Raw genomic sequence first — 17574 nt, 5'->3', positions numbered from 1 at the left:
GGACACACACCGTTGCCAGCTTCCGCCCTGGACAGGCGTGGCCTCTGCAGCCGCACGGAGCTCACTGGTTCCAGGTCTTTGGCGAGTTGGCGGCTTCCTTCCTTTTCATTGCCTTGCTGTGCCAGCCAGGGCTCCTGGTGCTGGTAGGAGCGGAGAGACAGACACCCTTACCCTGCCCGGGCCAGTCTCCTGCAGGCGCCCGCACCTGGGGCTGCCGCCCGGGTCCCCGCCCTGCCGAGAGCCTTCTGCACGATGGTGTTGGTGCTGTGTCCCCCAGCGGGTTGACCTGCTGGGTCCGAGCTGGACCTCACATCCCGAGCCGTCCCGGTTGTATGGGGGGCCTCTCTGAGGGTGGGGCTGACCCGCGTTCCTGGCGGGGACCAGGGATCGGTCGTTGCCTGGCTGCGGGTTCTGTAAAACCGTCCGGACTGCAGAGTGCTTGAGATTTTGGGTGTGACATCGGCTTCTTTTGGGGCTTTGGCTGGTTCTGTTTGTTCGTGTTTTTCAAGGAATCTGCCAACGGCGCGTTGAGCACAGGTCACGGCTCCGGGGCTCTGTCCGCCCCACGAGGACCCGCGGTTTCCACGGCCGTTAGACAAAGAGGCTCGGGCGCAGTTCCGGTCTGCAGTGTCGCTCTCGGGCATCCTGCCTCAGTGCCGGGGGGGTCCCCCCAGCCCTGCAGTGCCCTCACACGGCCCCCCCCAGCCCTGCAGTGCCCTCACACAGCCCCTCCCCCAGCCCTGCAGTGCCCTCACACGGCCCCTCCCCAGCCCTGCAGTGCCCTCACACGGCCCCCCCCAGCCCTGCAGTGCCCTCACACGGCCCCTCCCCAGCCCTGCAGTGCCCTCACACGGCCCCCCCCAGCCCTGCAGTGCCCTCACACGGCCCCTCCCCCAGCCCTGCAGTGCCCTCACACGTCCCCCCCAGCCCTGCAGTGCCCTCACACGGCCCCTCCCCAGCCCTGCAGTGCCCTCCCACGTCCCCTTCCCCAGCCCTGCAGTGCCCTCACACGCCCCCCCCCAGCCCTGCAGTGCCCTCACACGGCCCCCCCCAGCCCTGCAGTGCCCTCACACGGCCCCTCCCCCAGGTTACAGTGTTCACATCCACTCCGTTCTGTGGCCCCGTGGTCCCCGCCGCTGCCATGCGTCCGTGCGTTTCAGGAGTTTCCGTGTCCCCCAGCCAAGCACAGCTGCCGTCCTGACCCACTCGGCTCGGCTCCTCGGGTTCCAGGCTCCGGCCCGGAGTCAGCTCCGGCACTGCCGCTCCGGACTGCCAGCACGTGGCGATGGTGTGCTCGGGCTTCCTGGGCGTTCATCGCTTGGCGTGTCTTCACTCTGCTGTGGGGTCCCCAGGCTGCACTGGGGATGAGCTGTGGATGGCTCCCCCTCCGCGAGGGGCTCTTGGGCCCTTCAGGAGCGGGGCGGGGGGGGGCAGAGGGTGTCACCTGGGGGCAGCGTCAGCCCCTTGGCCACACGAGCACCATGAAGCACCCGCCGTCTACATCAGCTGGGACCGTGCCACGCACAGCTTGTGGACTCCCTGGTGGAACCATGGGTGCCGGGCGTGGGCTCGGTGTATCCTGTTCAGTGGCCTCACAGCAGAGCTGGGAGAGGAGCCAGCACCTGCCTGACCACTGTCACTGCTGTCGGGGCGGAGGGGGAGTGGACGCCACGCGGCTGCCCGCCCCGCCACGCCGAGGGGGCAGGAGGACAGACCACAGGCAGCCCCTCGCCAACAGCCCCAATCACGGTGACGAGCGAGGTGCCTGGGGCCCAGGTGGCGCGTGAGCACAGTGGGTCGGCGACCTCACTCAGCCCGCACTGGGCACCGCTGCCACAGCACCCGGGCAGAGCAAGGGGCTGGGGCGTGGCTGAGCCTGCAGGGCCTGCCAGGCTCCCGGGCTGCCTTTGTGGGGTCTGACAGGACCACGGCACCCACGGCCTGCACACAGCACGGAGTGCCCGGCCAGCGGGGTGTGGCCCCCGTGGGGGCAGCAGGGCTGACAGCCCAGGGCCCCAGGACCACAACCAGGGCCACGTGGTTCCCTGCGCTGCCTGCCCGCGTCCCCCCTCCCCGAGCACTGCCTCAGCGTTGGCCCGCTGACATTTAGGGGAAAACATTCAGAGTCAAGAGCAGGAGGCATAAACGGAAGGATTTTCTTGGGAAAAGGTCAGAGCGGTTTCCCTTCTTGTTGTTTAGAACGGCTTGTGCTGCCTGTGACAAGGCCAAGCGTGCTGATGGCAGGGGCCGTGTGCAGAAGCCGACAAGGCAGGTGCGCCTCGGCTGCCCCGGCCCCCACAGGTCCCCGGGCAGGAGTAGCCTTGTTAAAAAATGCACTCTCACGCCACAGCGCATGGCCCCTGCAGCCGACCCATGCCTCCAGGGCACGGCTCAACAGGCCCTGCAGCAGACCCACGCCTCCCCAGGGCACGGCTCACAGGCCCTGTGGCCGACCCACGCCTCCCCAGGGCACTGCTCACACGGGCCCTGCGGCCGACCCACGCCTCCCCAGGGCACGGCTCACTCAGGCGGGGGTCGCTGTCTGTTGGCCGGGCCCATCCCTCTTCCTGGCAGAGCCCTTTAGCCGTGGTGGCCGCACCCACCCTTGGTGGGGACAAAGCACAGTGCTGGGGACTTTGCCCTGGGAGCCTCAGCGGCAGGACCACGGGGTCACGGGGCAACTGCCGAGTGCCACGCACCTGCTGGGCCTGGGCCTGCAGTCCCCCGTGCCCGCCGGCCCGGGCTCTGGCCTCACCACAGCCCCTGGGGTGAGTGACGGTCACTGCGTGTGACAGCAGCGTGCACACAAGCCCACGGGCCGTTCTGCTGGCCTGACTCATGGAGTCCTTCACAGGAGAGCTGCTGCGAGTGGGGAATGGGGCCCCCAGCACCTGGGGGCTTGGGGGGTCAGCCAGAGGCTCTCCCAGTCAAACCTGCCTGAGCAGGGTGGCCCTGGCTCTCCGTGGGCCACACCCCTCCATGGGACAGCCAGTGTGGGCCCAGGTGGTCCTCCCCGCACTGGGCTGTCCCGGCCAGCCCTAGCGTCCCCGCTCTGAAGGGCTCCCCCCAAGCCCAGCCTCAGTCTCCCGTTCATACCTGAGGGGTCCTGCCCCGGGCCCTGCCGTCCCAGCCGGGACCCCGCCCCAGGGCAGGAGGGTGGTGTGCGCATAAGGAAGGGGTGGGGGGTCTGCATCCAGCGAGAGACAGGGAGGCTGAGGCCGAGAGTAGTCCTCAGTGCCCAGCAGAGGAGACTGTGGGCGGGGGACGGGGTTGGCAGACAGGGCCGCCCGGCAGGAGAGGCAGGCGGGACTCCAGGGCAGCCCCTCCCCGTGCAGAGCACGGCTGGGCCCCGAGGGAGGGCCGCGCCCAGCCACCCCCTGTGCTCCTGTGTCCCGCAGGCCACGGGCCCCTCGGGCTCCCAGATGCAGCTGCTGGAGACGGAGTTCTCGCGCTCCGTGCCGGAGCTCATCGAGCTGCACCTGGCGCAGCAGGACAGCATCCCCGCCTTCCTCAGCTCCCTGACCCTCGAGCTCTTCAGCCGCCAGACCGTGGCGTAGCCGGCTCTGCCCGGCCGCGTCCAGGCCTGGGGTGCCGGCGCTGTCCAGGACTGCCGCGCTCACCGCCCCAGCCACCTCCCCCTCATCCTGCCTGCCTGTCCCAAGGACCCCACAGGACCCCACACCGCTCGGAACCCGGGCGCCCCCAGAGCCGGCCCCACCCCCACCTACGGAATAAAGTTTTGTTCTCCAGCCACCTCCGCCGCCTCGCTGTGCGTCTCAGGCCCGGGCCTCAGGGCACCCGGGAGGACAGGGCGAGCGGTCAGCACAGTCCTGTCCCTGTCCTTGCCCCCGACATGCACACAGACCCCAGCCACGTGGGGGACTCGGCCGTCCCTGGGCCCTTGGTCTCCTCGAGGCTCCGGCTCCAGGTGCACCTGCCTGCACCTGCGGCGCCCAGTGACGGGGCGTCCCTGTCCCTGGAAGAGGCAGGGTGGGGCCCAGCCGCTGTCCCCCATGATGCCCCTCGCATGACCCTGTGCTCTGGTGTCCTCCCCCTGCACCTGCAGGGGGGAAGGAGGAGGTGTCGGGAGGCGGGCGTGGGACATGCAGGCAGGCCCTGAGCATGCGCCAACGCCCGCGGCTTCTCACGCCACTGCTGGCCACTTCCCAGGGCTGCAGCAGCTCCCCCGGCCCGGGCGGGCAGCGCCACCTCCCCCACAGCGTCCCACCCAGGGTGGCCAACGCCGACCCCAGCCCTGCCCAGCCACTCGCTCCCCGGTGTGGCCCGGGGCCCGCAGGGTCTGAGGAGACCCCCGATGCCTCGGGCACCCCCTTCAGATCTGCCAGGCTCTCACCTGGCTGAACCTTCCCAGCATGCCCCACTCGGTCCTCCCGGGCCAACCTCCAAGTCCAGCCTGGCCCAGCGGGGTCGGGGACGGCCTGGGGGTGACTGAGGCCCAGGTGCCTGCCATGTAGGGCAGCACCCACGGGAGTGTGTGCACACGTGTGCATGTGTGTGCCTTGTATGGGTACGCACGTGCCTGTGCTCATGAGCGCCTGTACATGTGCATGGGCACGTGTGGTCATGTGTGCACATGTGTGCATCCATGCTCCCTCTGTGAGAACAGGCTGTTGAGGCTTCCGCCCAGAGACGGGAGTCCCTGCTGAAGTCACACAGCAGGGGGCCGGCCCGCCTCACTCTTCAACCTCGCGCATTTGTAAAGTTAGCACCAAGCCTTCCGGGGCCAATACAGGCCCCTCCCCGAGCCTGTACCTGCCCCCCACGGCAGACACCCCCCCTCACTCTGCACCTGCCCTCCCAGGCCAAGTCCTGACCCCTGGGCTGAGGCGGGGCCTGTGAGGTGGTGGCCCAGTGCAGCCTGGCTGGGACGCAGACACAGCGGGCAGCCACGCCCACGCCTCCGCCTCAGGAAGTGAACTGGGGGGCGGGGGCTCACCCCTCACCCGGCCCTCTAAGCGCTGCACTGCCCTTCCCGGCGTGGTTTAGGGACGGGCACTGACCAGACGCGAATACCCGGCAAACGACACGCGCAACCTGCTGTGTCCTAGCAGCCGCCGAGGCCGGAGTTCACGCCTTGCACCTGACCGGAAGCCGCGTTCCTATCGGCTCCAAGCGGCTGGCAGAAGTGGAGGGAGACGCTTCTGGCTTGGGTCTCCCCATCTCCCCCTCTGGCCTGGGCCAGGAGGGAGGGGCCTCGCCCTGGCTGTGGGGTCCAGGCTGTGTGCACCCGGGGCTGGCAAACCGCGTCCCCACTTCACCAGCAGGAAAACCAGAACCCGAGAGAAGCCAGCGTCCCCAGCGCCTGGGAGGCGGCCGCAGAGTCCAGCCAGGCCCCTCCCCGTCGGGGGAAGGGGCGGAGTTAACGCCGGCCTGCAGAGCTCCGGGCACCAGAGCCAAGCAGCCGGCAGCCGCGGGAGTCTCCGCTCTGCAGCAGGGGCGGGCGGGAGCGGCAGGAAGGTGTGCCGGCGTAACACTGTAATTAGCCCAATTACCAGCACCCGCCGCGCCGCCTTTTTTTTTTTTAACTTAAAATGTAAATTAAATTTTGCACCGGGTTTACAGGCTGTTAACGAAATTCACTAATCAAACCCCAACACCAAGTCCTTGAAAACGAGAATTAAAAGGTCTGCATTTGCATATTCATGTTTTTAATCGGGTTCAGAAGGTGTATGTGCAGCTGATGAGAGGGATTAATTAACCCTAATCTGCGGGAGGGGTAGTTAACCCCGTGTGCACTGGCCGGATCCAGAGGCCCCGTGGCGGGGGGGGGGGCTTCTCTGGGTGGGGCTGAGCCACACCTGCCGCAGGTACACCTGTGGGGCATTTCACCACAGAGAAGCCCCCCTGCGGGAGGGGCATTCAGAGAGCACCCAGGGACCCCGGAGCACACGCAGGGGCATCCCGGAGCCACCTGTGTTCCTGGCCTCTCCCTGGGTATGTGCTGTGCCATGGCTACATGTGTGTGCATGTGCTCACATGTGCTCCCAGACGTGCCTGCCATGCATGCCAGGTGCGCTCTCAGCAGCAGCCCCACCCAGCTCAGCCCTGCCACGGACATCACGTGGGAGCACCGGTGTGGGAGTGCCCTCACCGCCCAGCACCCGGGGGCAGGGCCACTGTCACTTCCTCCCCACCACACACACATGCTGGAACATGTGACACATGGAGGCGAGTACATGCGTGTACACTGAGGTGACTGTGCACACAGGGTCACCGACAAGACGCGTGTGACAAGCATGTTACGGGGTGAGTACACGAGGTGTGCACATACGTGTGCAATGCGACATGTGCTCAGCTGTGCATACAACCTGCCCATAGCACAGCTGGGGGGTCCACAGACCCCTCGCAGGCAGCCCCATCCCGGCTCACAGGCATGTGCACAAAGGTGCCCCAGTACCCGTGTCTGCAGAGACTCATGCGGATACAGGGCAGTGCATGCGTCAGTCGTGAGTGGGGACCACGGGGACCACGAGGCTGACAGAGCTGCGCCCTCTGCCACCACCCAGACCCTGGACACAGCAAAATCCACAGCCTGGGTCCACCAGGCACGGGTCGCGTCCACACCATCATGGGGCCCAGCACCGTGGGCCAGGTCAGCTGTGCACACACAGCTAATGGGGGTGAGTCCAGCTCTCTGCTGTGGCCCGGGAGGGCAGTGGAGGATGGCCCAGGTACTTGGGTCCCTGCGCCCGCATGGGAGACTGGGAAGAAGCACCTGGCTTCTGGCTTCAGATCGGCACAGCGCCGGCCGTAGCGGCCATTAGAGGAGTGACCCAATGGAAGGAAGACTTCTCTTTCTCTCTCTCTCTCACTCTCTCTCTCTCTGTCTATAACTCTACCTGTCAAATAAAAAAAAAAAGTGGAGAGAGCATGTAGTCTCAGGGAAGAGTTAGGGAGGAAACAGCAGAGGAAAGTACTGAAATTAGAGGGTCACAGAGGACCTACATGGACGGCATGGACACCTACAACTTGGGACTCCAGCAGCCGAGAGCCTACACACCAGCGTTGGAAAGTGAGGTGAGATCGGACCGCAGCAGCCCAAGCCACTGGTGATAAAGCTGCAGGAAGAGCCTACAGGGAACCCGGCTTGGAGCCCCGTGGGGGAGAGTGTACCCACCAAACCAGAGGGGAAGGAACAAAGGGCGGACTTGCTTCTCTCTCCCCAGTCTGCAACAGTGTCCAGTAACAGGCCGATAGAGTGGGCGCCATTTTGGACACACATAACAGCTGCGACAGCCCATGTCCATGCCCAGCAACCAGCCTAGCGAAGACTCCCGAGTCTGGTGGGAAGAACAGGGGCTGGGTGCTGTGACTGGGGGAGGCTCGGGTGCCGGGTGCTGGTGATGGTGATGGGGAGGCTCATGTGCTGGGTGCTGTGACTGGGGGAGGCTCGTGTGCTGGGTGCTATGACTGGGGGAGGCGCGTGTGCTGGGTGCTGTGACTGGGGGAGGCTCGTGTGCCGGGTGCTGGTGACTGGGGGAGGCTCGTGTGCTGGGTGCTATGACTGGGGGAGGCGCGTGTGCTGGGTGCTGTGACTGGGGGAGGCTGGGTGCTGGGTGCTGATGATGGGGAGGCTTGGGTGCTGGGACTGTGAACACACTGAGGTGGCCTGGGAGGTCTCGGGTGTGGGTGGGACACTGGGCAGTCACTGTGGGAGGCTCCACACACTCAGGGCTCCCTGGTCACCTGGTGAGGGACACTGTTGGGGAATCTGAGCTCACACTGAGGACTGCATAGATTCTTTGTGGGCTCCTTGAGACAGAGTGGATGAATATCATACCCACTGGGCTGACGCCCAGGAATGGTCTCCACTGAGGAGAGGAGCTCAGCTGAGCAGAATAAATTTCTATTCTGATTTTTTAAAAAGGGGCCAGCACTGTGGCACAGGTTAATCCTCCGCCCACTGTGCTGGCATCCCATATGGGCACCAGTTCATGTCCCAGCTGCTCCACTTCCGATCCAGCTCTCTGCTGTGGCCTGGGAGGCAGTGGAGGATGGCCTGGGTTCTTGGGGCCCTGCACCCACATGGGAGAACTGGAAGAAACTCCTGGCTTTGGATCAGTGCAGCTCCAGCTGTTGCGGCCATTTGGGGAGTGAACCAGCGGATGGAAGACCAACCTCTCTCTCTCTCTGCCTTTCACTGCCTGTAATTTTACCTCTTAAATAAATAAAATCTTAAAAAAAAGACAAGATTTACCAGACCCAACCTGGGTCTGTCAGCTTAGGCACACCCTTCACCCTGGATTCCTGAACAGAGCTCCTGGGCACGCCCCCCACAGCCTGGAGGGTCACTGAGAGCAGTCAGTGCACTAATCTACAGAGGCACAGTGCAAAGATGAAGACAAAATAAACAAAAACCACAGCAAAAAAAAAAAAAAAAAGCAAAGGAAAAAAAAAACAAGAAGTATATCCATAAATGCTGAATAACAAGTGAACCAATTCAAGAAACAACAATAAAGAAGACAAGATGACGCCCCCAAAAGAACACAACACCTCAATACTAGATTGTGAAGATGACGAGATGGACGAAAGGCCAGAAATGGAATTCAAAACATTGACCATAAGAGTGCATAGAAGTCATCAGAAGCAAATGCATGAACGAATGAAATCCATACAGGACCTGAAGAAAATGCCTCCCATGAAATTGAGATCTTAAAGGGAAAGCAAAATGAAACCATGGAAATGAAGAATTCAATGGAACAAATGAAAATGCAGTGGAGAGCCCTGACAACAGAATCTGTGAAGCAGAGGAAAGGATATCCAACTTAGACGACAAAGCACAGGAAATTATACAGTCAGAGCAAGCACAAGAAATTAGAAAACTAAAAATCACTGTTGGGAATCCATAGGATACTATCCAGTGACCCAACACACAGGTTCTAGGAGTTCCTGGAGGCATGGAAAGAGAGAAAGGATTAGAGGGCCTTTTTACTGAATAATTACAGAAAACTTCCCTGATCTGGAGAAAAAGGGGCATCCAAGTACAGGGAGCACATAGAACTCCTAACAGACATGACCAGAAAAGACCTTCACCATGACACATGGTAGTCAAATTCTCCACAGTAAAACAGGAAGAAAAGATTCTAAACGGTGCACAAGAGAAACACCAGATTACTTTCAGAGGCTCTCCAAATAGACTCACAGCGGACTTCTCATCAGAAACCCTACAGAGAAGAAGAGCATGTTGAAATATAGTCCAAGACTTAAAAGAACTGTCAACCAAGAACACTGTACCCTGCACAGCTCTCATTTATGAGTGAAGGTGAAATAAAGACCTTCCATGACAAACAGAAACTGAACGGCTTTGTCAGCACCTGTCCCGCCCTGCAGAAGATCATAGGATGTGCTGCACACACAAACAGAAACATGGTCATCACTATGGAAGAAGGTGAAGGAAGGAGATCCCCCAATAGAAGAACAGAGGAAATTCAAAGTAAAAAGTAGGAATATTTATGAGAAAAGTCAGGGCAAATTCATTATTTATCAACAGTCACCTTGAATGTAAATTGCTTCAACTCTCCAGTTAAAAGACACAGACTGGCTGAACGGATTAAAACACAAAACCCATCTATTTGCTGCCTACAATAAACACATTTCACCAACAACAATACACACAGACTGAAAGTGAAAGGATGGAAAAAGATATCCCATGCTAACAGAAACCAAAAAACTGCTGGTGTAGCCATCCTAAGATCAGACAAGATAGATTTTTAACACAAAAGCTGTTAAAAGAGACAAAGAAGGGCACTATGTAATGATTAAGGGATCAATTCAATAGGAAGATGTAACTATTATAAACATATATGCATCTAATTACAAGGCACCTGGCTATTTAAAATAAATGTTAAGGGATCTAAAGGGAGATATAGACTCCAATACAACAGTAATGGGGGACTTAAATACCCCACTTTCAGCAATGGACAGATCAACCAGTCAAAAAATCACCAAGAAAACAGCAGAGTTAATCAATACTATAGACCAGATGGACCTAACAGAGATCTGCAGAGAGAAGACCCAAATCAATAAAATTAGAGGTGAAAAAGGAAATTTAACTTTGTAGTAATTTCACCAGAAATTACTACAAAGAGCTGAATGCCCACAAACTGGGAAACCTAGAAGAAATGGATAGATTCCTGGGCACATACAACATATGTAAATTGAGCCATGAAGACATAGAAAACCTAAATAGAACCATTACCAAGATGGAAATTAAATCAGTGTTAAAGACCCTCCCAACAAAGAAAAGCCCAGGACTGGATGGATCCACTGCTGAATTCTACCAGACGTTTAAAGAACTAACTCCAATTCTTCTCAAACTATTCAGAACAATTGAAAAAGAGGGAATCCTCCAAAATTCTTTCTACAAAGCCAGCGTCACCTTAATTCCTAAACCTGAAAAAGATGCAGCATTGAAAGAGAATTACAGACCAATTTCCCTGATGAACATAGATGCAAAAATCCTCAATAAAATTCTCGCCAATAGAATGCAACAACACATCAGAAAGATCATCCACCCAGACCAAGTGGGATTTATCCCTGGTATGCAGGGATGGTTCAATGTTCGCAAAACAATCAACGTGATACACCACATTAACAGACTGCAGAAGAAAAACCATATGATTATCTCAATAGACGCAGAGAAAGCATTTGATAAAATACAACACCCTTTCATGATGAAAACTCTAAGCAAACTGGGTATGGAAGGAACATTCCTTAATACAATCAAAGCAATTTATGAAAAACCCACAGCCAGCATCCTGTTGAATGGGGAAAAGTTGGAAGCATTTCCACTGAGATCTGGTACCAGATAGGGATGCCCACTCTCACCACTGCTATTCAACTTAGTTCTGGAAGTTTTAGCCAGGGCCATCAGGCAAGAAAAAGAAATTAAAGGGATACAGATTGGGAAGGAAGAAGTCAAACTATCCCTCTTTGCAGATGATATGATTCTTTATTTAGGGGATCCGAAGAACTCCACTAAGAGACTATTGGAACTCATAGATGAGTTTGGCAAAGTAGCAGGATATAAAATCAATGCACAAAAATCAACAGCCTTTGTATACACAGGCAATGCCACAGCTGGGAAAGAACTGCTAAAATCAATCCCATTCACAATAGCTACAAAAACAATCAAATACCTTGGAATAAACTTAACCAAGGATGTTAAAGATCTCTATGATGAGAATTACAAAATCTTAAAGAAAGAAATAGAAGAGGATACCAAAAAATGGAAAAATCTCCCATGCTCATGGATTGGAAGAATCAATATCATCAAAATGTCCATTCTCCCAAAAGCAATTTATAGATTCTATGCAATACCAACCAAAATAGCAAAGACATTCTTCTCAGATCTAGAAAAAATGATGCTGAAATTCATATGGAGGCAAAAGAGACCTTGAATAGCTAAAGCAATCTTGTACAACAAAAACAAAGCTGGAGGCATCACAATACCAGATTTCAGGACATACTACAGGGCAGTTGTAATCAAAACAGCATGGTACTTGTACAGAGACAGATGGATAGACCAATGGAACAGAATAGAAACACCAGAAATCAATCCAAACATCTACAGCCAACTCATATTTGATCAAGGATCCAAAACCAATCCCTGGAACAAGGACAGTCTATTCAATAAATGGTGCTGGGAAAACTGGATTTCTACACCCAGAAGCATGAAGCAAGACCCCTACCTCACACCTGACACAAAAATCCACTCAACATGGATTAAAGACCTAAATCTACGACCTGACACCATCAAGTTATTAGAGAGCATTGGAGAAACCCTGCAAGATATTGGCACTGGCAAAGACTTCCTGGAAAAGACCCTGGAAGCACAGGCAATCAAAGCCAAAATTAACAATTGGGATTGCATCAAATTGAGAAGTTTCTGTACTGCAAAAGAAACAGGAAAGTGAAGAGGCAACCAACAGAATGGGAAAAAATATTTGCAAACTATGCAACAGATAATGGGTTAATAACCAGAATCTACAAAGAGATCAAGAAACTCCACAACATCAAAAAAAAAAAAACACTTGAGAGATGGGCCAAGGACCTCAATAGACATTTTTCAAAAGAGGAAATCCAAATGGCCAACAGACACATGAAAAAATGTTCAAGATCACTAGCAATCAGGGAAATGCAAATCAAAACCACAATGAGGTTTCACCTCACCCCAGTTAGAATGGCTCACATTCAGAAATCTACCAACAATAGATGCTGGAGAGGATGTGGGGAAAAAGGGACACTAACCCACTGTTGGTGGGAATGCAAACTGGTCAAGCCACTATAGAAGTCAGTCTGGAGATTCCACTGAAACCTGAATATAACCCTACCGTTCGACCCAGCCATCCCACTCCTGAAAATTTACCCAAAGGAAATTAAATTGGCAAATAAAAGAACTGTCTGCACCTCAATGTTATTGTAGCTCCGTTCACAACAGCTAAGACCTGGAATCAACCTAAATGCCCATCAACAGTAGACTGGACAAAGTAGGGTTCCAGTTACGGTCAGGGTGTGGCTTAGGATTAGGGGTAGGGGTAGGGATAGGGTTAGGGTTAGGGTGAGGGTGTGGGTTAGGGTTGGGGTTGAGGTGTGATTTATACTTAAGGTCAGGGTGTGGGTTAGGGTTAGGGTCAGGGTGTGGGTTAGTGTGGTGGAATGAGAAGGTGAGAAGGTCATGCCAAGATGGCTGCTGACAACAGAAACTGCCTGGCAACAGGCTGTGATTGGATGGCTCTGGAAACCGCCTGACAACAGACTCTGACTGAAAACAGACAGTTTGGATGGTTTCAGAAACTGCCTGATTGGCCGGCGCCACGGCTCACTAGGCTAATCCTCCATTTGCGGCACCGGCACCCCAGGTTCTAGCCCCGGTTGGGGTGCCGGATTCTGTCCCGGTTGCCCCTCTTCCAGGCCAGCTCTCTGCTGTGGCCCGGGAGTGCAGTGGAAGATGGCCCAAGTGCTTGGGCCCTGCACCCCATGGGAGACCAGGAGAAGCACCTGGCTCCTGGCTTCAGATCAGCGTGGTGCACCAGCCGCAGCAGCCATTGGGGGTTGAACCAACGGAAAAGGAAGACCTTTCTCTCTGTCTCTCTCACTGTCTACTCTGCCTGTCAAAAAATTTAAAAAAAAAAAAAAATTAAAAAAAAAAAGAAAAGAAAAGCTGCCTGGCAACAAGAGCCTGTCTGGCAACAGGCTGTGATTGGATGGCTTCTGAAACTGCCTGGCAACAGGCTGTGATTGGTTGGGGCATAGACCGCCCCTTGACCGGATTGGCTGGTCTTGACTATATATAAGCTGCTGTACCAACTGAAATAAATGAGTCTGCGGGCTGCTCACCTCAGGCCTGCTTTCACCCGACTCCAGGGGTGTGTGTGGTGACCCTGCACCTCTTGCCCCCACCACGCTCCTCCTCTCAGAATGAATCCACAGCAACATCTGGTTCCCAACGTGACAGAGAGACAGTGTGTCGGACTTGGCGAGGTCCCCCCTTGATTTTGGCAAGTAAGCCCCTTGATGTTTTGTGTGCTATTCGGTTCTGTGCTCATCCTCCTACGCCCCTTTCCTTGTCCTTGTCCTCCATCTAAGTGACCCCAGGTTAAGCACACACTGCCCAGAAACCTAATGCCACTTCTCAGCTCCTCCTTTTACTTTCGGTTCACCTGGCAAATTCACATAAGGGACCAATCATCCCAGAATTCGGAACCAAGTCATCTACCCTCTCTTGAGAGAGTTGACGCTCTGGAGACACCATGTGGGCATACGGCCTTGACCTAACGAATCAAGGAAGTCCCCCACTAAGCACAGGACAAACATACGACCTGATACACCACTGTCTGTCCGTCTAACGTAGGGAACCTCTGCATAATGCCATCAACCACTGAGGTGCTAGGAATTTGTTTTGTTATGGCAGCAGTGCTGTGCATGTCTTTCCTTTGGCTAGAGTTGGTGTGCCGTGCAGCTCTTAAGCACTCAAACATGGGAAAGATACCCCCTCTCAGAAACCCACACAGATGACCAAACATAATGAATCTGTGAGTGATGAGAGCCTGTCTCTCCAGGTCCCTGTCTCACAGACATCAGTTGATGACTTAGGGAGAGAGCGCTCTGACAGTGAAAATGATGTGTCAGCAGACAACGCAGCAATGCCTAGTCAGACACCCCCCAGATACCCATGGGATGAACTTAGATGACCTCGAGGCAATAACCCATGTGAGGTCATCCCATCCGCACCCAGTGAGGATCCATGTTTGTGGCAGTCCCCAGGTACCCCAGGCTCTCAGAGCAGCTGCTAGACCCCATCCCACCTGCATGTTTGCCCTAAATGTAGGAGCAGATGTGGAATTCAGGCCCTGGATTCCAACACCCATAGAAAGGCTTTTGCTGACCAAGGGCCAAGGATATGCTTATGTCTATCCAGAGAATGCGGGACAGCCCATTTGGGTACCAGCCAGAAACATCAAGCCTGCAACTGATAGTCAACCAGAACCAGCTGAACAAGACAGAGTCCACTTTGTTAGTGGACGCACCTGCTACCAATTGTCGAGCTGCTGCCCTATCATCCTACCCTGAGGAACTGCCCATAGCCACATCTGCTACTGTTTTATATCCCCACTAGCTCTGGTCAGCCACTCAAATGGCCCACAGCCTGCATGTGGTTACCATTGTTCCTCATTCCTACCCCCATCTGAGCAAGCACTCCTATGGTCTCCTGTTTTGAGTGCTGGTTAGTCAATGACGGGTAAGATCTCCTGGGGGACAACCTAAGACAGGCACAGCCATGAACGGAGACCACATGGAAACGGGGTCAACAATGGTATGGCCAAGAATCATGCCTCCCATTGCTCAAAAATAAACGAAAAGGGGGAAATGTGGAATGAGAAGGCCGTGCCAAGATGGTCACTGGAACAGAAACTGCCTGGCAATGGGCCGTGATTGGATGGCTTCGGAAACCACATGACAACAGAGCCTGACTGAAAACAGGCTGTGATTGGATGGTTTCAGAAACTGCCTGACTAGCAACAGGCTGTGATTGGATGGCTTCGGAAGCTGCCTGGCAACAGGCTGTGATTGGTTAGGGAATAGACCTCCCCTTGACTGGATTGGCTGCCTTGGCTATATAAGCTGCTGTACCAACTGAAATAAATGAGTCTGCAGGCTGCTCGCCTCTGGCTGTTTTCACTACTCCCGGGGCCTGTGTGCTGACTCAGCGCCTCTTGCCCCCACCGCACTGCTCCTCTCAGAACGAATCCACAGCAACAGTTTAGGGTTAGGGTTAGGGGGTCAGGATGTGGGTTAGGGTTAGGATATGGTTTAGGGTTAGGGTTAGGATGTGGGTTAGGGTGTGGGTTAGGGTTAGGGTCAGGGTTAGGATATGGTTTAGGGTTAGGATGTGGGTTAGGGTTGGGGTATAGTTAGGGCCAGGGTGTGGGTTAGGGTTAGGATATGGTTTAGGGTTAGGGTTAGGATGTGGGTTAGGGTTGGGGTATGGTTAGGGTCAGGGTGTGGGTTAGGGTTAGGATGTGGGTTAGGGTCAGGGTGTGGGTTAGGGTTAGGCCCAGCCCTGGCCATTGCAGCCGTTTGGGGAGTGAACCAGCGGATGGAAGACCTCTATGTGTGTGTCCCTCCTTACCTCTCTGACACTCCGCCTTTCAAACAAATAAATCTTACATTTTGAAATAACGTGCTAAGGCTATCTGGGCCCCTCCCCCAAAGGCTGCACCCACATCGCAGACCTGGCCTTGTTCTCCCCTCTGATCTGCGGCTGTTTCCCACCCCAAGCACTGGAGAGAGAAGTGCTGGGTCCGAGATTCCACAGGGAGCCAGTGAGGCCACCGCGCTCCCCGTGGGGGCGCCTGGCACACTCCCCCCGGCACAGGGGCACCGCAGGCCTGCTGCGGCACAGCCGCCGGCCAAGGACGTGCGTTAACGCCCCAGGAGCTGGTTTGCACCGAGAGTTGGCGCTGTATGCATGCACCCAGGCAGAACGTGGTGACGTCACAATAAACTGGGGGCTCTCCAGGGGCTCTGACCCCGGCCCCCGCACAGCCACGGCCGGTAGTCTCAGGGGCTTGCTCCCCCCACAGCACCTGTGGGGCGTCCCCACCCCACACTGTCCCAGGCAAGGCCACCCTCTGCCCCGGGCAGACACAAGGGTTCTCTGGGAGCCAGCATGTGTCCACAGCACCAGGAGCCATGGTGCGTGGCCGTGCCAGCAGCCCTGGTGGATAGTGCATGAGGCAGAAAACCACATACAGATCCCAAGTGCTTCGCACCAAGATAAAATCTCTCAATTCCACTCGCCACCAACTCCTGGAAGCCCCCAGGCAGGTGCTGACAACATGACATCCAAGGGGGTGGGAGTGGACCCAGCTCCCGAAATCGGGGGGGCGTGTCAGCGGCCTCACCACCCCCCTCAGCGCCGAGGGCCACAGCCCCCTCCTGCCACACCCACTCCTCCCTGCCAGTCACTTCCTGGGCTCTGTCCCCGAGGTCACCGCCAAGGCCATGCCGTCCCCAAGTCGCCCCCATCAGGGCCATGCTGGGGGTCGCCAGGTGCCAGGGACGCTGCCCGCAGGGAAGCAGGTCTTGAAGAGCCCAGACCCCGCCCAGGCCGGGCCCCTGCCCTTGGGAAAGGTGGCGCAGGTACACAGAGGGGACATCGCCACACCCGTACCCGTGCCATCTGCTGCAACCCTGCACGTGCTGACGACGGCACACCCCATGCAGCCACCGCGCCCGGCGTCCGGTCAGGCTCGGCTTTGTCTCTGAGAGGCAGAGACCAGCAGAGCTCTGTCCGCTCATCCTGTCCCCAGAGCCCTGCACCAGCTGGGGCCAGAGCCAAGAGCTCCAGCCCGGTCCCCGACGTGGGCGGCAGGAACCCACGGCCTGAGCCACCCGCGCCGCCTCCCAGGCCGCGTGCTGGCAGGGAGCTGGGAATGGAGCCTGGCCCTGCGGCCTCCTAACCAGCCTCTGAACCGCGGGGCTGACCGCCCAGGCCCCGCTCTGGGTTTGCACCCTGGTGACGGCCGGGGCCGAGCCTGGGCCAGCGTCACGGGAGGCCATGGTTATTCGGTCCCCGCGGCTCTGAAGGCGGGAACCAGGGTGGAAGCTGGCGCTGGCGGATGGATGTTGGGGACAGCATCCCCAGGGCGCAGCTCTGCCTCTGGCTGTGTCCCCGCAGGCCAGGGAGGGGGAGGGCCCGGCAGGGAGCAGAGCCACAGGGCCCCTCCCACGTCCTTACTAGCCTTGGCCACCCCCAGGGCCCCGTCTCCAACCTCACGGCAGACGGGCATGCAGGTGGGCGGACCCAGCCCCCGCGCTTGGGGCCAGCCTGCTCGGAAAGGTGTTTGCCGCGATTCGCGGTTTATGGGTAGTTTAGTATTCTTTTCAAGATTTATTATTTGTTTATTTGAAAGTCAGAGTTATGGAGAGAGAGAGAGAGAGGTCTTCCATCTGCTGATCCACTCCCTAAATGGCCGCAACGGCCGGAGCCGGACCAATCCAAAGCCAGGAGCTTCCTCTGGGTCTCCCACGTGGGTGCAGGGGCCCAAG

General features: G+C 56.8%; 1 protein-coding gene across 7 annotated transcripts in view; it reads left to right on the top strand.

Moving 5' to 3' along the window:
* The window catches only part of MAD1L1 (mitotic arrest deficient 1 like 1), a 280457-nt gene extending 276704 nt beyond the window's left edge, over window positions 1–3753 (top strand). For 6 of the 7 annotated variants that reach the window (XM_089320739.1, XM_070064279.2, XM_089320737.1 and 3 more), the window contains one exon: window positions 3399–3753. In XM_089320739.1, the coding sequence (XP_089176865.1) occupies window positions 3399–3557 (159 nt within the window). In that variant the 3' untranslated portion in view covers window positions 3558–3753. Of the gene's footprint in view, window positions 1–2199; window positions 2273–3398 lie in introns of all 7 variants that reach the window. The other variant, XR_016225664.1, reaches the window with a different exon arrangement.
* Window positions 3754–17574: the final 13821 nt, after the last annotated feature.

This window comes from Oryctolagus cuniculus, chromosome 19 (assembly GCF_051225735.1).
Source record: "Oryctolagus cuniculus isolate XC-2025 breed Fujian yellow rabbit chromosome 19, ASM5122573v1, whole genome shotgun sequence".
Lineage (NCBI taxonomy): Eukaryota > Metazoa > Chordata > Mammalia > Lagomorpha > Leporidae > Oryctolagus > Oryctolagus cuniculus.
The sequence above is the reverse complement of the archived record's forward strand: the minus strand, read 5'-3'. Positions and strand labels throughout refer to the sequence as shown.